Source organism: Callospermophilus lateralis, chromosome 11 (assembly GCF_048772815.1).
Source record: "Callospermophilus lateralis isolate mCalLat2 chromosome 11, mCalLat2.hap1, whole genome shotgun sequence".
NCBI classification, from domain to species: domain Eukaryota; kingdom Metazoa; phylum Chordata; class Mammalia; order Rodentia; family Sciuridae; genus Callospermophilus; species Callospermophilus lateralis.
Window position 1 is genome coordinate 37076939 of NC_135315.1, and position 23574 is coordinate 37100512.

At 38.9% G+C, this 23574-nt stretch overlaps 2 protein-coding genes, 1 long non-coding RNA gene and 1 other non-coding gene across 8 annotated transcripts in view; 1 reads left to right on the forward strand and 3 right to left on the reverse strand.

Moving 5' to 3' along the window:
* Ap2b1 (adaptor related protein complex 2 subunit beta 1) overlaps positions 1-14433 on the reverse strand; it is a 110482-nt gene extending 96049 nt beyond the window's left edge. The window contains exons 1-3 of one of the 5 annotated variants that reach the window (XM_076871807.1): positions 14178-14390; positions 11009-11045; positions 624-683 (exon numbers count right to left, since the gene is read on the reverse strand). In XM_076871807.1, the coding sequence (XP_076727922.1) occupies positions 624-660 (37 nt within the window). In that variant the 5' untranslated portion in view covers positions 661-683; positions 11009-11045; positions 14178-14390. The other 4 variants (XM_076871808.1, XM_076871806.1, XM_076871805.2 and 1 more) reach the window with 4 other exon arrangements.
* A 97-nt stretch (positions 14434-14530) lies between these two features.
* Pex12 (peroxisomal biogenesis factor 12) lies at positions 14531-18494 on the forward strand. The gene is made up of 3 exons (XM_076870095.1): positions 14531-15216; positions 15524-16077; positions 17227-18494. Exons 1-3 carry the CDS (start codon positions 15091-15093, stop codon positions 17624-17626), a joined length of 1080 nt encoding a protein of 359 aa, XP_076726210.1. The 5' UTR covers positions 14531-15090; the 3' UTR covers positions 17627-18494.
* Positions 18495-19141: 647 nt separating this feature from the next.
* On the reverse strand, positions 19142-22742 carry LOC143409726 (uncharacterized). Its single transcript, XR_013092672.1, has 3 exons — positions 22332-22742; positions 20472-20539; positions 19142-19299 (listed from the first exon to the last, which is right to left on the reverse strand). It is a non-coding gene; the product is annotated as an uncharacterized LOC143409726 (long non-coding RNA).
* LOC143411081 (Z30 small nucleolar RNA) lies at positions 19420-19516 on the reverse strand. Its single transcript, XR_013092799.1, has one exon. It is a non-coding gene; the product is annotated as a Z30 small nucleolar RNA (small nucleolar RNA).
* Positions 22743-23574: the final 832 nt, after the last annotated feature.

Sequence of the window (23574 nt, forward strand, 5' to 3'; positions counted from 1 at the left end):
GTAATTCAATGATTTCAAGCCAAAAGGGTACTCAGTAGTAGAGCACTTGCCTAGCATGCACAAAGCCCTGGGGTTAGATCCCTAGCAGCAACCCACCCCCCTAAAAAATAAAAAGCTGGCCTATAATCCTAGTGACTCAAGAATATGTAGCAGGAGGATTGCCAGGTTGAAGACAGCCTGGGCAACTCAGCAAGGCCCCATCTCAAAATAAGAAAAAGTGGGGCTGGAGTTATAGCTTGGTGGTATAGAGTGCTTGCCTAGCATGTGTGAGGCACTGTGTTCAATTCTTAGCACTGGGGCTGGGGGTGTGGCTCAAGCAGTAGCGAGCTCGCCTGGCATGCGTGCGGCTTGGGTTCGATCCTCAGCACCACATACAAACAAAGATGTTGTGTCCGCCGATAACTAAAAAATAAATATTAAAATTCTTTAAAAAAATTCTTAGCACTGCATATAAATAACAATAAGGCACTGACAACTGAAAAAAAAAAAAAACTAAGTAAAAGGGATGGGGATATAGCTCAGTGGTAGAGCACCCCTGGCTTCAATCCCTAGTATACACACAAAGGAAAAAAACACCACAACTTTGAAAAATTTCCAAAATGTAACCAGGTTTTCCTACTTACCCTTTTTATTTGTTGTAAAGTACTTGGAATCAGTCATGATTTTGGATCTTTAATGTGCACCTGTAGCAAGAGAAAAAAAAAATTCTTTATTCATGCTGCATATATCCATCAAGGCATCTGATTAATTTTAAGAACATCCAATTAATTTTAATAATATTTAAGAATGTCTTCTTCCTTACCACCCAAATTGGTAATTGCAGAGATGGAGAAAAATATATAACGCCTGGCTCAAGGAGCTACTAGGGACAAAGTCTAAAGGCCCAAAGGAATGGGGTAATAATCTGAATCTATTATGGATTTGTAAATTATTATTATTTTTATTGGTACCAGGAATTGAACTGGGGCACTTAACCAGTGAGCCACACATCTAGCCTTTTTTTCTTTTGAGACAGGGTCTGGCTAAACGGCTAAGGGCCTCGCTAAACTTCTGAGGCTGGGTTTGAATTTTCAATCCCCCTGTTTCATCCTGGGATTACAAGTGTTCACCACCATACCCCGCTTGACTTGGTAATTTTGTTTACAATGATCTTCTCAAAGCCTTCAAGAGTGAAACCTAAATATATCTTTAATTAATTAAACACAAAAAATAAAAAAAAAAGTTTTGAAAGATCGTCCTATAACTTTTTATTCAGGAAAATTTGGTTATTTCCTGTTTCAAGATGGAGTCACTTCAAAGCATAAATTCTGAAGCAGTGTAAGATCAAAGAGAAAACAATTTTGCCAACCTAGTCAACACTACATACACTTTTCTATAAAAGGAAGCTCTTTTAAGAAAAAAAAAAAAGTCTAAAACAGGATACTGTTCTTTCACAACACCTAGAGAAACTAACATATCTTAAAGAGACTAACATATTTTCTTAAATCTGTGGCCTTCATATTTCCAGTTATCTACATTTATCCTAACAGTATTCCCAAAGACAAAAATAATAGCAGTTTATAGTTAAAAACAAGGCAAAAGACTGAGATATTTGTTCAGTCACACTAAGTACAAGAAAATTAGTAAGAACATGGATCTCAATCTCAACCCTAATTCTTCTGTCTTGAGGCCCAGAAAAGTTTAATCCAACTGACACAAAGTTCTACTAGTAAAACAAAAGTAGCATGCACTGGTCATGTTTCTTCCAAAATAATGAGACAATTCTTCTTGATTTGAGAAACTCTAGGACTTTGTCCCATGTACTTGATTTCTTTAAATATATTCAATTTTTCTTTAAATAATATTCCTTCTGCACTCAAAATGAGTATTTTCTTCTTTACTACCATCGTTAATAATATTTATTATCAATTTCAGGACAAGACATCTGATACTTGCTCTTTCCTATCAAGTCAGTACAACTTGAGTGATACTATATTTGGCAAACTCAAGCATTCATACATTTGGCAAACAATAATAAATACGGGTCTGGGAGAAAAAAAACTAAAGTGCCAAACAAATCAATGTAATTAAAGAAAAAAAAAAGCCAGATAAACCCAAAATAATAAAAAGAGTCTGATTCAAATCTGATTTCTAAAATGTGCTTCTTATACAATTTAGTGAAACACACTCATTTGCCATTTAGGATTTATGGTCTTGACCCTAATATAATAGTTCTTTAAGTTGTACTGGAACTTCACTGAATTCCCTTGTTAAAAGAAGTGAGCTAGAATTCACAAACATCACAGAAGAATGCATAAATTTCTGTTCCAATACTTATTATAACTAAAAATTAATCTGTAACAAAGGCTTGCCTTATACAATGTTTTCATAATGCCTTTCTAAAAAAATTTCAAAGAATGTTATAATCACTTAATCCATTCATAACATAAACTAAATGTGAAGTAGATACAGAAAGAAAGAAATTCATCATGTAAAAAAGACTTGAAATAAGTTTGAAGTTATCTAGAATTTATATATATAAACAGAAAAAAACAATATACAGAATTGATGACCAGAGCCAGGGGTAGTGGCTCATGTCTATAATACTAGTAGCTTGGGAGACTAAGACAGGAGGATTGGAGTTCAAAGCCAGCCTCAGCAACTGCACGGACCTAAGCAACTCAGTGAGACCTTGTCTCTATATAAAATACAAAATAGGACCAGGGATTTGGCTTTGTAGTAGAGTGCCCCTGAATTCAATCCCAATACCGAAATAAGACAGAAAGGAAAAAAAAATGATTACCAGAGTCTGACAAAAGGGCTCTCTCTCTCTCTCAAATATATTATGATTTATCTAGGAAGCTATTCTGCCATTTTAAATAGGGTCGTCAAAACTTAAAACCTGTTTAAGATTTAAAGAAAAAACTTGTTTGAAAATTTTCCCCCAGTTTCTTGGAAAAAGTTTTGCATAAAATCGTTTTGTCATTTTGTCCTTTAAAGTTTTCATACATATACCCATGCATTAAATTCTTTCTTTTTTTTTTTTTTTGTACTGGGAATTGAACCCAGGGGCTGAGCTACACTCCCAGCTCTTTTTATTTTATTTTTAAAAAATAATTTATTGTTTTTTTCGTTAGACATAATACTTTTATTTTGTTTATTTATTTTTATGTGGTGCTGAGGATCGAATCCAGGGCCTCATGCATGCTAGGTGAGCGCTCTACCGTTGAGTCACAACCCTAGCCTCTCTTTTTATTTTATTTATTTATTTTTTTAAAGAGAGAGAGAGAGAGAGAGAGAGAGAGAGAGAGATTGATTTTTAAAATTTATTTTTTAGTTATCAGCGGACACAACATCTTTGTTTGTATGTGGCGCTGAGAATCGAGCCTGGGCTGCACGCATGCCAGGCGAGCGCGCTACCGCCTGAGCCACATCCCCAGCCCCTCTTTTTATTTTTTATTTTGAGACAGGGTCTCACTAAGTTGTTGAGGCTAGCCTCAAACTTGAAATCTTCCTGCCTCAGCCTCCCAAATCACTGGGATCATAGGTGTGTTCTACTGCCCACAGCCACATACTACATTCTTAAAAATAATTTTCATCACGTTCTATTAAATAGTAAATTGATAGTCTTAAATCATACCTTTATTAGTAACTCATATACTCATTATCTCCACTAACAAATTTCAATGTTGAGGAATATATTTCTGTCACGTTCACTTTGAGAATATCATGTTCTTATCTTAACAAGGGAAAATGTACATATCCACAAAATTTTGGGGAAGAAAGGAGAGTCAAATATCTTTAGAGGCCCATAGTATAAGTTCTAACCTAAGAATCTGTGCTCTCAGGAGAAGAGGTAGGAGCAAGGGAAGTAGCTTAGCGGTAGAGCACTTAACAGGCACAAAACCCTGGGTTCAATCCCCAGCACTGCAAAACAACAAAATGGCAACAAGAAGAGATAAATACATTCTTTTTAAACTGGAACCATTGTAAATAATTATATTAAAATATTCTATATCCATATTGGCAGAGAAACACTGTACCAAGTTAATCATTGTCCCAAGCCAAAAGAAACTCCAAGAAAAACAAAAGTCTAAACAATTGTGAGAGCCAAGCACAGTGGTATATGCCTATAATCTCGGTTAGTGACTAGGGAGGCTGAGGCTGGATATTGCAAGTTTGAGACCAGCCTCAGCAACTTAGCAAGGCCCTAAGCAACTTAGTGAGACCCTGTTTCAAAAAATAAAAAGGGTTAGGGATGTGGCTCAGTGGTAAAGTGCCTCTAGGTCAACCCCCAGTACCAAAAGTAAATACATACATACATACATACATACATACATACATACATACATAAAAAGGACAGGGGATGTAGCTCAGAGATACCCCTGGATTCAATTCCTCAGTAACAAACAAACAAAAAAAGTGAGAAGAGATGGTGGTTGCACAACACTGTGAATGTTCTTAATACCACTGAACTATTCATCTTAAAATGGTTAATTTTACATAATGTGAATTTCACCTAAAAAAAATTACATATTCAAATTTTTAAAGGAAATACACTCAGTCACTTTTTCAGATATGGGAACTACCAAAATTCAAAAAGATGAAAACTAATTTCTGTATTAGAAGCCAAAGATGGAGCTGAAGAAAAACAAAGTATTTGTTGAAGTGCCTAAAAAAAAAAATCAAAGTCCTTCTGGGGAAAACAAAATTATTTCTCAAGAGAAGCCTAGAAAAGCAAAGCCATGATGGAATTTGAACTCATATTACCTTTTTACCAGATCAGACCATGACAAGTCACTGGCTTTTTGAGAACTTATGTACAGTATGGCCTAGGGACATTGTTAAATAACAAAGCTGCCATAGTCAATGCACATAATCACTCTCACTTTTCTTAGGCCAGAGTGTGATGTCACTGCTTTTCACAGAGGCCTCCCTGTACAGGATTATATATCTAGATTTAACATAGCCTAGTTTCTGTCAAATATAGGTTGTAAAAGTCCCTCCTCTTTTTCCATTCCTCCCTCCCTCCAGTTCCCCAAAACAGAAACTCAACAGCAAAATAAGATTAATAGTTTGGGTAGAATAAGGTCGGAAATTTTTTTTTAAATCTTAATGTTAAATGGCTCTCTGGGAAATAGCAGCTAAATTAGAATTGTAAGACCATTAGATGACCCTTCTTTGCTCATAAAGTCAGGCTTTACAGCTTAATGTTCATAGTGAAAAACTAGCCAAAGTTAAGCAAATTATAAGTAGAAGGGTCATCCCAGCAACCTTTTATTACAAGGTGAAAGGTGTTAAGTTCATTTTTTAAAAATATTTTTAAACTGGAAACAATACCTTTGTCTTATTTATTTTTTATGTGGTACTAAAGATCAAATCCAGCGCCTTGTACATGCTAGGTGAGCACTCTACTGCTGAGCTACAACCCCAGCCCCTGTTAAGTTCATTTTTAATCAAATATTCCACAATAACACAAAGACAACGGCATCTTCAGGTATCATTTAGCTTATCAGAAATTATGAAACATTTAAAAGCTAAAATCACATGTGATTTCTATTTAAATATGATAGACTAATATTAATACAGTACTACACAGAAAGAAGCTCAAAAGTTTTACATCCAATTATTAATAAAATATCAATAAACTCTGGAAAACTTCAGCCTGAAGGGAAAGAAGAAAGGAAGGAGACTGTGTCCTGTCTAATATTCTCCTAGTTCAGCTTGGTTCAAACCTGTGCCTAATATTCTAAAACACTGATCTTTCGAAGAAGAAAAGGATGAAAATAGTAGAAGACCTTGAGTCTCTTAATTTACAGTCAAAATGTTAGCTTTAGGTCAATTTTACCACCAAACTTTCAGTGAGGCTGTTTTCGGAACACATTATCTATTTCCTTGGGAGTTGGACTGCTAAGATACCTGCAAACAGTTCTCACCTTACCACCAAGCTTAGTCATCATCATAATGTGTTACACCTTTTCTTGCACAGCTGCATCTCCTTCATTTGCTGCTTTCTATTATTACTTTGTAAGTGTACCCTGAAGCTAAGCAATATAACAAGGAAGGCAATTAATAATTTAAATTGTTTCTCATTACGACCAACCGACTACCTTTTTGAGTCATTCTACCTCCCTGGGCTCATTGCATTTTCTTTGCCATTCCCTTTAAACAATGATTATAACTGTATGGCAGTTAAAAATATATATTTTCTTTCTATTTAAGTCAAAAGTTTAATGAAGCATCCTCGCTACCTTCACACTACTTCATAAAGAAGCAGCCAAGTTATTTCAACAAAAACCTAGCCCCAAAAACCACTAGTACAAATTCTTGGAATTCCAAGAATATGGAAATAACAAGAAATTCCAGTTTCTTTACTTGTAGTGTTACCCATAGCCCTTCTCAAACCAAACTGTTCCTGCTAAACCCAGAAAAAAAGAAGAAGAAGAAGAAGAAAAATCCGGGTTAATATGTATTCACATTGGCTTCTCCCTCTTTCATATCGGGTCAATCTGGAGGTTTCCCTTCCTCCCTAGTATCTGAAACCCCTCTTTCCCAACGTGAGCAAGACCCTAGGGGTATGGTCATGCATTATCGAGTGGGGAGAGGTGTCTCTAAACCTCAAGTTACCAGAGACAGGCAAGGTTTCAATGGCCGGACCATTGGGGGAAATCCCCTTTCTCTTTTGCTTGCTGGACACGTCCCAGCCTCAAAGAACGACGCCCAGCAGGATGGAAGAAGGACGGTTTTCCTTTGGCCTCCAGCGTCTACCGGCCACACCCCTGGCCTTGTTCCCCTAAACCCCGACTTGGAAACAAACCTTCCCTCCAAAGCCCCCAGCCACCTGCTGCCACACCCGAGCCTTCCGTCAATCCACAACAGCCACCGCGGTGGAGACCCTTTCTCCAACCCTTTCCTCACAACGGTCACACCCGACAGCTTCCTCAACGGTCGCGCTTCTTTCCTCCCACCGACTCCTACCCAGCGCGGGGTTCCCCTTTCTCCCACCCCAATCAATTAGGGACACACCCCAAAGCCAGCCGCCGTGAACTCACCGGAGGCAAGGGCGGGGGTGGCGGCGGCAGCCAGAGAGCACAGCCCGGGTGTTGTAATGGTTTCCGGCCCGTCACGATTCTTGCTCTAGGTCTAAGCCACTGCGCAAAACCCAATTTGCCAGGCACAAAGATGGTGGGCTGGCACTTTGACGTAAAAGAACCTCGCAGCGCAACGTCATCGGGGTGCGCGGGAGAACCAGAAAGGAGGCAGTGTCACCTGAGAAACAGGAACTTTTCACTTGGTCCGGGCTAGGCCTGGGTTCAAGGAATATGTCAAACCAACCAACATTCTCTGGATGTTTCCTCGCACAGGAATTTTCTAAAAAACCTAAATACAGGGAAAACTCAGAACGAGCGAAATATCCTGTTCCTTCAAAAAAACAAAACACGGACAAACCTCTCCAAGGCTCAGTAATGGAAAATGGTGGCACGGCCCTCGAATACACAAGGAGAGTGAGGTTAAAGGGAAAAAAAGAAGTTGAGAAAGCATCAGATCCGAGTTCGAATTTCTGCCCCGAATTAACATCTCCCCAACCTTACTCTTGTCGAATCTTAAATGTTATAAAGTAGATAAAGCCCTAGTGTGTAACAGATGTGCCTACACAAGTGTTTCAGAAACTAAGACCTCGATTCCAGAATATGTAACTGGAGAACAAGGCTAATATGGGCAAATTAAACCAGTTGTCCCTAAGGTTTATTTATGATGTAAGGGAGGTTGAGGAACAAGCGATGATTTTTTTTTTTTTTAACTCACATTTTGGCCCACCCACTGTCAGAGTCAAAAAGTATTAAAACACTTTCTTCTTAGGGAAGTAGTAAGATGTAAAAATTTAATAAGATATTCGTGTGTAAGTATTCCCTATTATTAAAATAGGGGAAATTGGAAACCTAGGTGTAAAAAAACGAGAGAATGTAAATAAATAATTATATATATATATATATATATATATATATAGAGAGAGAGAGAGAGAGAGAGAGAGAGAGAGAGAGAGAATAAATGTGTGTATGTTTGTGTGTCAGCCCATATATAAATAAAGGCTGGAAAGAACATTCAGAATGTTACAAGTGGTGAATTGCTAATGAGTTTTAATTTTCTTCCTAATATTTTCCTGTACTTTTCAAGTGTTCTACAGTGAACATGTATTTATTTCTATGAAATTTTTTAATTGTATTTTTTGCTGCTCACACCTGTAATCCCAGCAACTCAGAAGGCTGAGGCAAGAGGATGGCAAGTTCAAGGCCAGCCTCAGCAATTTTAAATTATTTAAAAAAGTAAACCAATATACCATGAATCCCAAACCTTTCAGATCCTCCTACGCTTTTTCAAACTTTTGTGTCTATACCTGTCAGGTACTTTTTTTTTTTTTTTTTTTTGGCAGGAATGGGGGTGTTACTGGGGACTGAACCCAGGAGTGCTCTACCACTGAGCTACATCCCCAGTACTTTCTATTTCTTTGAGACAGGATCTCGATGAGTTTCTGAAAGTGGACTCAAACTTGTAATCCTCTTGCCTCAGTCACCCAAATCATCACTGGGATTATAGGCATGAACAACCACCCCCAGGAGGCCTCCCAAGTACTTCTAGCCATCTTTTTTCTGTCTCCTCTTACTTCACTATTCAACCAACAAATATTTATTGAGGGTTATTATGTGTCAAGAATTGTACTAGAGTCCAAACTATAAATAAAATATGATTCCTATCAAAAAGGGCTCACAGTCTTACGGGAAATCACTTAAGAAGCTATTGAAGGGCTGGGGATGTGGCTCAAGCAGTAGCACGCTCGCCGGGCATGGGTGTGGCCCGGGTTCGATCCTCACCACCACATACAAACAAAGATGTTGTGTCCGCCAATAACTAAAAATAAATATTAAAATTTCTCTCCCTCTTAAAAAAAAAAGAAGCTATTGAAGTGATCCAGCTACAGGATAGAGGGTGGCTTAAGCTAATTATAATCAAGTAAATATTAATTGGGCATTTATTGTATGTCACTCTGCTAAGTACCTTATATTTATTATATATTTAAATCCTCACAACCTGTAATGATGTAGGTATTATTTCCTTTCCTATTTAATAGATATAGGAAATTTAAATGGTAAAATTAAGGTTTGAACCCAGGGAGTCTGAAACTAGAACTAAGGGAATGAATGGTGGTACTATTTGCTCAAGACAGAAAAATATAATAGATGGCACAAGTTTGAGGGTAGGTTAGGAGACAATGAGTCATTTTTATATATGTTGGATTTGAGTGATGTCCAAAGAGCAGCTGATTATATGTGTCTGAACATAAGGAATGATTTATAATTGAGCTATATTTGTAAATCATGAGCCTACAGATGATAATTTAATCTGTGGGAGTATTTGACATTACTCACGAAAAATGTGAAGAGTGAGAGTTTGGGGTATAAACAGGAAAAATCAGGAATGCAAAAAGACTGACAAGGAAGGAATTGCCAGACAGAGGGAAAAGCAGGAAGCTATGATGCTTTGGGATGTTTTTAAGAGTTCCATGAGATTAGAGACTACTCAATCTCTTCATATCTCTGAAGCCTAACATACATATCCCCCCACCAAAAGCAATATATGTTGAATAAATAAATGTATAAATAAGTGATCAACAAAACCAGCTGCTAGAGAGGAAAAGGAAGGGCTAAAAAGTGTTTGCAGAATTTAGCAATAATGAGTTGTCTGGTGTCACTGCTGAAGACATCAAGTAGAAATATGAAGGCCAAAACCATGCTGCAGAAGTCTGAGGAAGAATTGGAGGTGAGGAAATAGAAACAGGAGTTTCCAAGTAAGACTGAAAAGAAATATAAGATGGCATTTGAGGGAGAGAGGTGAGGGTTTTTGTTTTGTTTTGTTTTGTTTTGTTTTAAATACTTTTAGCTATAGATGGACACAATATCTTTATTTATTTTATGTGGTGCTGAGAATCAAAGCCAGGGCTGCACACATGCTAGGCAAGGGCTCTACCACTGAGCCATAACCCCAGCCCTGTGGTTTTTTTTTAAAGTTTAATTCTATACTCAATACCTTTTCTCTACTTTAACTGTTTAGCAACATCATGCATATATGACTTTAAGATCTTTATCACCAGCCTTGACCTATTCCCCAAACTTCATTGACAAGTCAGTAACCACTCACAGATAATTCTAAATTTATGGCCCATTAAAATTAAGCAAATCATATAGGGACAAAGGATATTAGAAAAACCTGGCTCCAGGTACATCATAAAAATGTTACAAAAAAAAATTGATTCATATCTTTCAAAACTTCCAATGGCTCCTCATTACCTTGCATGCTCAAAACCTATTCTTGCCCCAGTTTTCCCATCTCTGTGTTCTTTGGTTTTCTCATCTGTAAACTAAGGAAAATATAAATATCTGATCATAATATCATGATAATATTGAACAATGAAATGAATTGTTATATGTAAAGTTCTTATAACTAAGCCTGGCACATAATATGGACTATGTAAAGACTTGCTGAGATTGTGATACTTCAGTAAATTGCACTGAATTGCTCAAGCCAGAAACCTAAGGGTCATTCCTGATTTTTCTCTCTCCCTTCCTCAACTGCTACATCCCATTCATCTCCAAGTTATCAATTCTGTCTTCGAAATATATCTCAAATCCACCCAGTCCACTCTATTCTACCTCATTGGTCCAAGCCACCATTGGCCCTGCTGGGATTACAAAAACCCCCTAATTTTCCTGACCATTCTCCATATAGCAACAAGATTTTTAACGTTTAGGGAAAAAAAAAAGTCTAACACACATTCAAAGAGGAGAGTGAGAAATACTAAATCAACAAGAGGGCACTGTTGTTTGCAGCCAATCATTAAACTGTTACTTTCTTTTCTCTCTCATCAAGTAAAGCTTGATGTATGCAATAAATACACCTACACAACCATCAGATCATCTTTTAAAAATGTAAACCTGGGCTAGGATTGTGGCTCAGTGGTAGAGAGCTTGCTTACCATGGGTGAGGCAGTGAGTTCGATACACAGCACCACACTATAAAAACAAATGAATAAAGGTTAAATTCTTTTTTTAAAAAAATGTAAAGCTGATCATGCCTCTGGTGTATAAATCCTTTAATGCATTCCTTTTGTACTTAAGACTAAAATTCAGGATCCTTCCTATGGCCTGTGAGTCTTGGGCAGTTTAGCTCTGTGTCTATCTAACATTATTTTATGCCTTTCAGTCACTCATTTCACCTTTTGCTAGCTCTATTAGCCCTCAAACACACCAAGCAGTTTCCCACCTTAGGCCATTAACAAATATTGCTCTTAATGTCTAATATTCTTTTCCCCAACTTCTCACATGACTAGCTTCTCATAATTTAAGTCTCTGTTTAGTTGCTTCGGAAAGGCATTCTCTGATTACCCAATCTAAAAGGTTCTCCTCTCTCAACACTCACTGCTACCCTAATCCTAGCTCTCTATTCAATTTGTAAATTGCATATTTATTCTCTTTTCCTACTAGACTGTAAATTCCATGAAGGCAAATATCATATCTATTTTTATTACTGCTTGACACTCATTACCTAGGATAAAGCCTGACACATAGCAAGTACTCAGCATTTTTTGCCAGGCATGGTTGCGTATGCCTGTAATCCCCGTAATCAGGAGGCTGAGCAGGAGGATCTCAAGTTCGAGGTCAGCCTTAGCAACTTATTGAGGCCCTAAGCAACTTGTAAGACCCTTTTCCAAAATAAAAAATAAAAGGGGGGCTGGGATTGTGTCTCAGTGGTAGAGCACTTGCCTTGCATGTATTAAGTACTGGGTTCAAGACTCAGCACCACATAAAGATAAATAAAGGTATTGTCCATCTACAACTAAAAATTTAAAAAATAAAGATATTTGAAAAGAAAAAAAATAAAAATAAAAAGGGCTGGGGATGTAGTTTGTTAGTAGAGCACCTCTAGGTTCACTCTCCAGCAACCCCCCCCCCAAAAAAAAAAACACAACTCTCAGTATTTCTTGAATAAATTCTAAAATCAGCAATTAAGGCCTTCTATAATCCACCTAAATCTACTTTTCAACATGGCCTCCATTATTGCTGTTGCCCTATGGTTAAACAAATGAAACCACTTTCTCCTTACATACACTCTACATTTCTCCCTTAACCTGGAAAGCCCTTTACCAGTACTGTGACTTGCCCCAAATGTACTAATCTTTTGAGGTCCACCTAATCCACAAAACTTTAGTGGACATCTGTTATGGCATGTGAGTGCAGCAGTACCAGGTTACATCACTATATTAAAAAGCAACTGGCAGAGAGAAGCTGAGATTAAACATGAAGTTAAAACACCGATCTTCCCATTATTTGTTTGCATGGACCAATATACTTGGCTTCTGTTTAAGCTAGTTTGAACAGCCTTATCTTTTCCAGCTGGTACTTCTATTAACCTATGTGATTTCTTTTAATGCCTTTTAATATAAAGTACAGTCACTTCTTACTATACTGTACAATACATATAATCACCTCTTCCATTACATTTGAGGGTGGGACTTTTTATGAGGTATTTATTTGTTGATTATTAAGAATTGATTTTTTTAAACAGCCTTTCCTTTCTCATGTAATAACTTCACTTTACTTTTGGAGTATCCTCATGGGATTATTCATCAAGATGTCTTCTTTCCCATCTAAGACTGAAATAGAGAGTGGAAGGGGAACCTGAGCCAAGATTAGACAATTGGTATTTGAATTATGAGCACAATGACAAATATACAGAAACTGAAGTTTGCTGACTGCAATAATGTTGCCTAGATGAGACTTTGCTAAATCCTGCTAGAAAAACCCAATAGGGGGCTGGGGCTGGGGATCAGCAGTAGACCACTCCTCTCCCATGTATGAGGCCCTGGGTTTGGTCCTCAGCACCACATTAAAAAAAAAAAAAAAAAATCCAATAGGATTGTGAAGTTCCTGTCCTTTGTGGGCTGGTTTGTTAGGTACTTCATATACTTCAAATAATTTTTTTTTTTTAAATTGGTCTGTTTGTTTCTATTGTTTCCAATCAAAAGAATTCTGGTTGATACAATGTTAATTTCCCATTCGTTTATTAGTTAATGTTATTTCTCAACTTTCTTACGTGTGTATGTGGTGCTGGGGAATTGAACCCAGGGCTTTGTGTATACAAGGCAAGCACTCTACAAATTGAACTATATCTCCAGCCCTCAATTTTGTATTTTCGATGTTAAGAACTTGGTATTTTTGATGTTATGAATGGTCAAGCACCTATTATGTACGAGATGCTTAATGTAGAAACGTTGTTTCTAGTCCTTAAAAAAAATCTCACATGGGCTGGGGATGTGGCTCAAGCGGTAGCGCACTCTCCTGGCATGCGTGGGGCCCAGGTTCGATCCTCAGCACCACATACAAACACAGCTGTTGTGTCCGCCAAGAATTAAAAAAAAATATATTAAAAAAAATCTCACATCAACTAGACTTCTCAGTTATTTCAGTGGAGTCAAAAACTTTTTAGAACCATAATTAAAGTTAAATTTTAAGATTGAAACAAAACTAAACCCAAACTTCGCTTTTTGAGGGTTCTGTGTGTACCTACTGTCTACCTCTAGCGCAGTGAATAATACCTTCTCATTATTAGTTCTTTAGTTCTGAGATAGGGAAGGGATAATAAGGGAGGAGTTGAACTCTTAAATCCAAGTCCAATAAAACTGAATCAGACTCAAAGGTGGCAAAGTTGTATACAATTTGTACTTTGCAAAGCCTACATATTTTACATTAGTTTCGTTTTACAAAATGAAAAGCTCCAAGCACCTCCTGTGTCAAAGCGCCCCAGCTCATCCTAGAATTCATCAGGATCCCTCTGCTTTAGCACTGTATTCTAACACTTCCTACCCGGTACGAAGGCAGGAAACCATTCTCATCTAATATAAGAAGTGCCTAGAAATGTAACTAAATGTAACATCTAGGAGACAGTCAAACTTGGATGAAAAGTAATTGTCTCAAGTTCTGACGAACAAGAGGGACTTTCTCATTCCAGTAATCCTTCTTTGTAATTGGATGCAAAAAAGCCAGAGCTTCTCTCTCTGCCAGGTCGCTTCAAATCCTTTCCCAAAGGCGGCAAAAGATAAATTAAGCACCAGCCCCACCACGTGTGTAAGAAAAGTGTCCTCTCACCTCCAGATTCCCTTTCTCCCTACCCTCCGGGTTCGCTGGCCCCAGGGAAAACAGGCCTCGGCAGCGGGGGCCGGAGCTCCACCTCCCGGCGCCACACTATGTCAGAAAGACCTGCGCAGAGAGGGTCGGAAGGGTGGCTTCCCACCACGGCAGAGCCTTCTAAGGAAGCAAAAAACAAAAAGCGGAAAATCCATCTGCAAAAACCAAGCTCCTTATTACCTCCTAAATAAGAGGAGACGGAAGCGGAAGTCCCGGTGTAGGTCATAGAGTACCCTTGTTCCGGTTTCAGTGTTGCGTTCAGGACTAGAGCGCCTTTCTTCCGCCGGCCGTCCCTGAGGTCCTTGCGGCTTCTGTTTCCGGGTGCGGCTTCTGTCATAAAGCAAAGCCGAGACGTTCTTTCTAACGTGGCGTCGTGGGCACTTTGCGCCTCGCCTGGGGTCAGCAAGCAAGGACGAGCGCCGACAGGGGTACTTTGTAGCCAGCAGCTGGAGCCGTCCTTGCGTCCCGGGCCCTCGCTGTGGCACCTGTGATCCCTCAGAGCTGGCTGGGTTTTCAACCCTCACAGGGGCGCTGATTCGCCGCTCCAGGACTGCAGGTCGAGAGGCCAGCGCTCCTTAGCCCATACCCGTCCCTAGTCTGGCTCTGTCCTGTAAAGTGCAGCATTTGACAGGTGCCCCTTACCCACACATCACTTCACAGCGCGCGGAAGTTAACTTTCTTCTTAACCTCACTTTGACATTTGACCACTCTTCCCCTGCAGAAGAGATCTTTTCCTCTCAGTTGAATCTCCCCGTAAAACAAATTTGAAGTCCCGGATGTCATGCAGCTCCCATCGGATAAAAACTTTCTTTAAAAGTTCATGCTTACCTAGGGAGTTTGTGGGAAAAGTGAAACCCAATATACACAGAACACTATGGCTGAGCACGGAGCGCACATTACAACTGCTTCTGTGGCTGATGACCAGCCATCCATCTTTGAGGTGGTAGCCCAGGACAGTTTAATGACAGCAGTGAGACCTGCTCTGCAGCATGTGGTCAAGGTAAGGTATCCTGAAAGGTGTCAGGAACGATTGTTAAAAAAACGATTATTAAAAATACCAAACTATTGTTTGACAGCCTAGGGTTTGAAATAAGTAATTTGTTTATAATTGATTTCTCATGGCTTAATGGATATTTAGTCCATCAGTATTGAGTCCCGTACTCAGTACCTAGCACTTGAGGGACATTGTTAGACCCCAAAAGGAGTTGACTTGTTTAAGCCAAATAGAATTTAAAGGGGAGGAGAAAATGTAAATTCATGGTATAATAGCTGTGTACTACAATTTCATTTGATTTCTTTTGCTTTAGGTTCTTGCAGAATCCAACCCTGCCCAATGTGGCTTCTTTTGGAGGTGGTTTGATGAAATCTTTACTCTGCTAGATTTTCTGCTCCAGCAGCACTATTTGTCTAAAACCAGTGCCTCATTTTCTGAGAACTTTTATGGCTTAAAGCGGGTTGTAATGGGGGACTCTCCCAAGTTGCAGAGACTGGCCAGCGCGGGTCTCCCCAAGAAGCAGCTTTGGAAATCAGTTATGTTCCTGGTTCTTCTTCCCTATCTGAAAGTGAAGCTGGAGAAGCTGGTCTCCAGCCTGAGAGAAGAGGATGAATATTCCATTCATCCTCCTTCTTCCCACTGGAAACGATTTTACAGAGCCTTTCTGGCAGCCTATCCATTTGTTAATATGGCCTGGGAAGGTTGGTTTCTTGTACAACAACTTCAATACATCCTAGGAAAAGCTCAGCACCACTCACCCCTGCTGAAGCTGGCTGGAGTTCGGCTAGGTCGACTGACAATTCAGGATATACAAGCTCTGGAGCACAGACCAGCTGAATTTGGCAGGATGCAGCAACCAGCCAGAAGGTAAGGCCTTAACACTCCCAAAACATCTTTTAAAAAATTCTAAAATCTTATTCCACTTTTATGAAATTTACCTCCCTCAGTCTATTTTTGTCTTATAAAATCATAGAAAAGTTATTCTTTGTGTCCATAAAACAAGGACTGCCATCTTGGTAGCACTATCATACTAATTACATTTTAATGCTAGGCCCCAGACTAGGTGTTTGCTTTATGTACACTTTTTTTTTAGATGGACACGATATCCTCATTGTACCTTTATGTGGTGCTGAGGATTGAACCCAATGCCCCACGCATGCCCCCAGCCCCCATACATCCACTTTTAAGCCTGATCACAACCCAATGAAGTAAATGCAGTTGCTCCATTGAACAGCTGAGGAAACCAAACCTTTATTCCTTGGCAAGGACTGCAAAACTAGAAGATGGTAGAGTTGAGATTCAAGACAAAGCAATACAATTCTAAATCGTATTGTATCACTTCTAGCTAGTGCTTGTGTTCTCCTACAAGTTCCTTTGTGTGTATGTGTATAATAAAATGATGCTGAGATATTTTTGTAAAAGAATTTTTTCTTTTTTTTTTAAATATTTTTATTGTAGGTAGACACAATACATCTTTTTATTTTTATGTGGTACTGGGGATTGAACTCAATGCCTCACACATGCTAGGCATGTGCTCTACCATTGCACTACCACCCCAGCCCAAATTATTTTTTTCTGGATGTACTATCTTCAACTAAAGTCTGCATAATCAAATTCTCTACTAATTTCTTTCTTAAAACATAAAATTTTAACTTTTTCTTTTTAAATATTATTTTAGTTGTAGATGGATGCAATATCTTTGTTTACTAATTTATTTTTATATGGTACTGAGGATTGAACCCAGTGCCTTGATGTGCGAGGCAAGCGCTGAGCTATAACTTCAACCCCAAAACTTTTTTTATTATTAAAAAAAGTTCAGTCCATACTGTGAGTCAGAAAGAGGAAATCATTTAGAATAGATCCTTAAGAAGAAAGGATGCCGTCTAGCAACAAGTCAATTCCCAAATCAGAGATTTTGATGAAAAGTGCAGAACTGCATTTATATTTTGGTCATTCTATGACTATAACTAGATAAAAACAATTTTTCTCTTTGCCTCCTTGTTCTCTTCCTAACAGTGTTAGTGAGAAGATAAAGTCAGTTCTGAAGAAAGCTGTGGGGGGTGTTGCCTTATCCCTCTCAACTGGCCTTTCTGTTGGCGTATTCTTCCTGCAGTTCCTTGATTGGTGGTACTCATCTGAAAATCAAGAAACCATCAAATCACTAACTGCACTGCCTACCCCACCACCACCTGTACACCTAGACTACAACTCTGACTCTCCCCTCTTACCCAAAATGAAGACTGTGTGCCCTCTGTGCCGTAAAACCCGGGTGAATGATACTGTTCTTGCCACCTCTGGTTATGTGTTTTGTTATCGCTGTGTGTTTAATTATGTGAGGAGTCACCAAGCTTGTCCCATCACAGGTTATCCAACAGAAGTACAACATCTAATTAAACTGTACTCTCCTGAGAACTAAAAGGAATTAGCATCTTGTCTCATAACTTAAGTGTTGCACTGTAAGGCCACAGGGTTGTTTTTCAGCATGGTATATACCACTGATACTTCTCTGCCCCAATTCATTAACTATATTAACTTAAACAACATATGGTTTTCTTTAAAAAACATACCTACTTGATCCTATCCTTTTAGCCTGCTCTTTAGACCCCTTCTACAGTTGACCAAGCTGGTTAAAATTAGGAGAATCAAGATTATAGGGCATATGAGGCTCAATATAGAGATGGACAAAAATTAGTACAGAAGCTTTTCTTCTTCTCAAAGAATAAGAGGTACAGAAGCACAAGAAAACCCCAGGTTAGGCCTCATAGTTGGGTGGTGAGGAAGCAGGACTTCTTTGGAAAAGGCATTTATCTCCCTGTGAGGCAGAGTTTTTTATCAGTTCACAAATGCTCTTTATAGAGCAAAACAACTCCCTCCACATACTGTGAACCATTTGTTAATCTGCTATAGTGTATCAGCTTTGAAGATTCTTTTATGAGCCATAATATCTTTCTTGGGAAAGTGGTCAAAGAAAAATAGGAAAAAAAAAAGTTTACATAGAGTATAAAAATTTCAATGTGAAAGCAAAGCTAGCAAGCCATGAAAAGATAATATAACATAGTTATCCAACTGTGAGTAATAAAAACACCTTTCAATAAGCTCCTTCTGCTTGCTGATAATAGTTTGTTCAACTCGTATGAATTATTCTGGTTATTACTAAAGTTTCTATGAAACAGTCAAGTAAAAATCTTAAGAATAAATGTTTCTGGCAAAAAACTATTCCATGCTATCACGATTATGTGGAAACTTAAAAGATTACTCAACATGTTTTTAAAATAAATTTTCATTCAGACTATGTTTGGCTTCTTAAATATTTTGGTATTAATTATTAACATTTTGCATTAAAATTTTTTTTTGGTAATCCAATAATTAGAACAAAATTTCTCTGTTCCTACATCAAGAATCAACTTTGTGTGAAATACCTTGTTTCAGAAATGCTATAGAAACACTGAAGCCTATATGGGAAAATTTATGCCATTGGATTAGCAGGTTGGTGAAAACATGGGTTTTTAAAGAAATCATTAATAGAATAGGATGGATAAAAATAATTTAAGCGCCTTTGCTGAGATATATGTTTTTCTATCCTTTCCTCATTTTAGCAACTCAAAGTACATTCTCTGATAGCATAAAGATGATACTGCTAAATTTCTAAATGGAGTAGCGAAGAAAAATCCTATGGATTTTTTTCTTTTTGGGGGGTACTGGGATTGAACTCGGGCACTCAACCACTGAGCCACTCCCTTGCCTATTTCACATTTTATTTAGAGACAGGGTCTCATTGAGTTGCTTAGTGCCTCACTTTTCTGAGGCTGGCTTTGAACCCACAATCCTCCTGTATCTTAAACTGCTGGGATTACAGGTGTACACCATGGCACCCAGCAATCCTATGAATTTTAAAATGTTAAAATTATTACATACCACAAAAGAGTACATTTTTTTTTTTAATTTATAAAACCTCAAAGGTTTTACCAAACAAATAACACAGTTAATGAAAACATTTTTCATACAGTCAATAAGGGAACTGATTCAGATTCAGGATTGAAATGATGCAGTCCTTCACGAAGATTTCAAAGCCAGATTTTCCACCTCAACCTAAGAAGAGAAATATGAAAGTATCAATAATTCAAACATTTATCAAAAACAAACTTATACATAATAACACCAATATCCAAACAAGCTAGAACATGTGTGTTCTAAAACCACAACCAGAATCAGCTCAGAGAGAAGATTAAGGGATCATACCCTGGTCAAAGCCAACATTAAAGCAATGGCAATACCAGGTCAGTCTATACTTCGCTCATCATTGCATCACTACATTTCACCTTGTATTACCTAAAAGCAGCTGAATGCCCTCTACACATCCAAGAAAACTTAGGCTTATCTATGAAAAACAAGTTTCTTTTTAGATATTTTTCAATCATGGGATTCCAATATTTTATCTTTACTGTGCTTTCAGTAACTCTGCTGTACAAAAATGCAAACTTGACCAAGTTTTGTTTTGGGGGGGAACTTTTTTATTTTGAAGCAGAAGAAAGTAGAGAAGTATTTACCATTCAGAAACACTTTTTTGTTTGTTTAAAAGAGCCCTGACTCCATGCATGATAAAAATCTCAGGGATTTTTGTTAAGAATTTATAAGCCGGGTGTGGTGACACATGCCTGTAATTCCAGCAGTTTGGGAGGCTGAGATAGAAGATCACTGAGTTCAAAACCAGTCTCAGCAATTTATCGAGGCCCTAAGCAACTCATTGAGGCCCTCTCTTTGAATAAATTACAAAAAAAGGATGGGGATGTGGTTCAGCGGTTAAATGCCCATGAGTTCAATCCCCGGCACCCAAAAAAAAAAAAAAAAAAAAAAGAATTTATAGAATTTATAGTTCTAAAGCAGAAGCTTTAGAAAAGACTTTCTTACCAAATTATAAAGTTCAAGCCGGGCACTGCGGCCCACCCCTATAATCCCAGTAGCTCAGAAGGCTGAGGCAGGAGGATCACAAGTCCAAAGCCAGCCTCAGCAAGTGTGAGGCACTAAGCAACTCAGTGAGACCCTGTCTCTAAATAAAATACAAAATAGAGATAGGGATGTGGCTCAGTGGTCAAGTACCCCTGAGTTCAATCCCCGGTACCAAAAAAAAAAAAAAAAAAAAACAAAAAAGAAAATTATAAAGTCCAGTTCATTTAATATAAAATTCAATTTATAATTCTACCAGGAAAGATAAAAATTACAATGCTTTTGGACATGGTGACACATGCCTGTGTCCCAGCTACCTGAGAGGCTAAGGCAGGAATTCCAATCACTTGAGGTCAGGAATTAGAGGTCAGCCAAGACCCTCTCTCTAAAACAAACAAAAATACAGTCACAAAATTTTTATACAAGAATCTTCTAATTTAAGAATCCAAGACTCAGGCTATAATTTGCCAAAAGTCTACAGCAAATTAACATCAGAGAGAAACTGGGCCTGACTATCAGATTTATTTTTCTACTAATAGCATTCAGGTTCCTTATCCTTCACTAATGTGGGAGGCCACTGGCAAGATAAAGTAAGGCAAATCCTGAGTAATCTACAACGTGAATAATGAATTTCTAAATGAGAAAGCTGACTACACTTAGTTTATTCCATGTGATATATTCTGGTTGTATACTATTGCTAACATAGAAAAGTACCAGTATCACAAAGTCACTTTCTCCACACATTTGACATCATATTGTCAATATGTAAATTACAATTCTGGAGTGATCATATACTTACTTCCTGTCTGTAAAATGTCAATAGACTGATATTCCATAATTAAAAATTGACAGCTTTTGATCTATGTTTGTCTTTCAACAACTAAGCCCTATAAGGAGACAGAAACTAACTAGGTTCCTGTTAAACATGGTCTAGCTCTTCATCCCTTACAAGTGTAACAAATATGTCAGAAATGGTGGGGAGGGGGACTGATAGCTTAATTTAAATAAATCTGCCTAAAATCATGAAACCTTTGAGGAATCCCAAGCTCTGAATCAATTTTTAAAAATAGATATTTTTTTAGTTGTAGATGGACACAATAACTTTATTTATTTATTTTTATGTGATGCTGAGATCAAACCCAGTGCTTCACCTGTGGTAGGTAACCACTCTACTAATGAGCTACAACCCCAGCCCATGACTGTCTGATTTTTGATCCTTCTACTAGACCAGACTGCCTCCAGCTTTTCTCCCATCCATCATACACCCTCACTAACCTTAAAATATGGGGTTGTGATTATTTCATTACTCTCAAGCATTCAATTATTCCTCATGGTCCAAGAAATAAAACCCAAACTGCTATGCTTAGCATTCTCGATGTTTCAATACGCATGAAGCCCTGAGTTCAATCCCCAGCACCCAAACCAAACCAAAACAGACCCAGATATATCTTTAATACCATAACCCTAACATGTACTTTACAGTCTACCCAACCCATACTCTTCTTAAATCCGCTATTTGACCTTGTGCCTTCCATGCAGGAAGTTCTTATTTCCCTTAGTAGAAATCCTTCCCATACTGCAATCCCACCTCTCCAGTTTGTGACCCTCCAAAATGACACCTTTGTATAAAGCCATCATCCAAAAGGAGGTATCTGGCCTTCCTCTGAATTACAGAAGCATGTGAATACTATCTTGTGGAACGTATCTCACGTTGTGTTTTAAGATCCAGAAAGACTTCTACTATGGAATTCAAGCTTTGCTCCAGCCATACCCAACAGGTAAATTTTCCTAATTTCTCTGGTCTGTACGTACACTCTGCTACACTGGAGTGCCTTTCATTATTCCATTCAATGGGGAGAATCCCTAAGTTTGATTTTAGGATTACTCAAATGTCACCTCTTCCATTTCCCTCAGTCAAACCTTTCTCTGACTCTCACAGCATTTTCTCCCACGGCAGCACGCATCACCTGCCAACTACTCATCCACTCACGTTTTCTGCCCTCTCTCCCACCAGTCCTGTTAGGAGTTCCTAAAAAAATAAGGACTAGTTTCCGTAAAGGGTACTTAGAAGGAGTTTAATACAAGAGCGTTTAATTCAGTCAATGGGCGACCGACCCTACCAAAGCCTAAACTTCTGGATTATAAAAGCATTAGCATAATTAATAAAGCGGACTTACCTCCAACGTGTCACGTGGGTAAGGACCACACCTCAAGCATCTCCAAGCCCTCATTCCCCCACCCTCTAGCTCACACGCTCTGAAGAGATCCCTCCAATGGACAACCGTGCTAACACGCAGTAGATTCTCAAATAAAGTTAAGGTCCAAACCCCGCCAACTCCAAGAACGACTGAAACCGTCCTTGGGGGGGGAAACAGGAGTAAGGCCGAAGCCAGGGCTCAAATCAAAAGCCCAGGCAGGTATCCACAATCCGTTTTCCGAACGCCTAAACCTCCTACGACTCAGACTCTCAGCAGGCACGTCCTCGCCTGGGAGAATGATGGCAGCCAAGCCCCAGACTCTCCGACCTCGGCCATGGCTGCTTCCCGCGTCCTCTTCTCTCTACCTAGCTCCTGGGTCCGCAACCCACAGCCCAGCGCGGCCCCTGGGTAGACAACCAATCCCGGGGCGTTCATACGTCACGTGAGTGAGCGTAAGGCGGGGCTGGCCTGAAAAGCAGCCAATTGGAGACCGAGGCAAACGCCAGCGATAGGACTGACAAGGTGGTGGAGGCATCTTTCCGGTCCCCTCTCTGCGTCGCCTCCAGTCTCCCTGCAATTTTTACCCCGATACAATTCCTCGGATCTCGAGGCCATTGTTAGGCCGAATAATTTTGCCTGTGTCTTGACGTTTAACAACGGGGAAGAGCCTCACGCGAGGTGGTGGAGTATGTGTGCCCTAGGCTTGCAGGAAAAACTACTGATTTAGACTTTGATCCCACACCCCAGAAATTATTGTGCTCGTCTCAGGTTCCCACCTGAGACTAGGGATTGCGGTGGGTCCAAGAGATGAGGGTGTCCTTTCCTGTCCAGGGAGAACTCGTTGGGTGGCCGGGCTTTTGGACACTTCCAAAGGGGAAAAAAAAAAAAGAAAGAAAGAAAGGTGTCAAAAGAAAAGTGCAGCTAAATGCAAAAGTCGTGGGAAGGCAAGCGGGAAAGACCTGCCTGGGAGGCGTGGCATTTCTTCTGGGTCTTGAAGGATGGCTGATATTTGAGGATTAGGAGGTTCTGGGAGAAAGAAAGATTTAAACTCCGAATTAGCTGAGAAAGCGAGTTCAACAAATTTTGATAAAGTTGATAGGTACTTCTCAAAATTCTATGAGTTAAGCCGGGCGTGGTGGCGCACACCTGTAATCCCAGCAACCCAAGAGGCTGAGGCAGGAGGATTCCAAGTTCAAAGCCAGCCTGATCAATTTAGCCAAGC

Excerpts from the sequence above, each read along its gene's own strand:
- Pex12 (XM_076870095.1), top strand. The coding sequence starts at position 15,091 with ATGGCTGAGCACGGAGCGCACATTACAACTGCTTCTGTGGCTGATGAC. Across the intron at positions 15,217-15,523 it reads CTCTGCAGCATGTGGTCAAG|GTTCTTGCAGAATCCAACCC; the intron begins GTAAGGTATCCT and ends CTTTTGCTTTAG. Across the intron at positions 16,078-17,226 it reads ATGCAGCAACCAGCCAGAAG|TGTTAGTGAGAAGATAAAGT; the intron begins GTAAGGCCTTAA and ends TCTTCCTAACAG.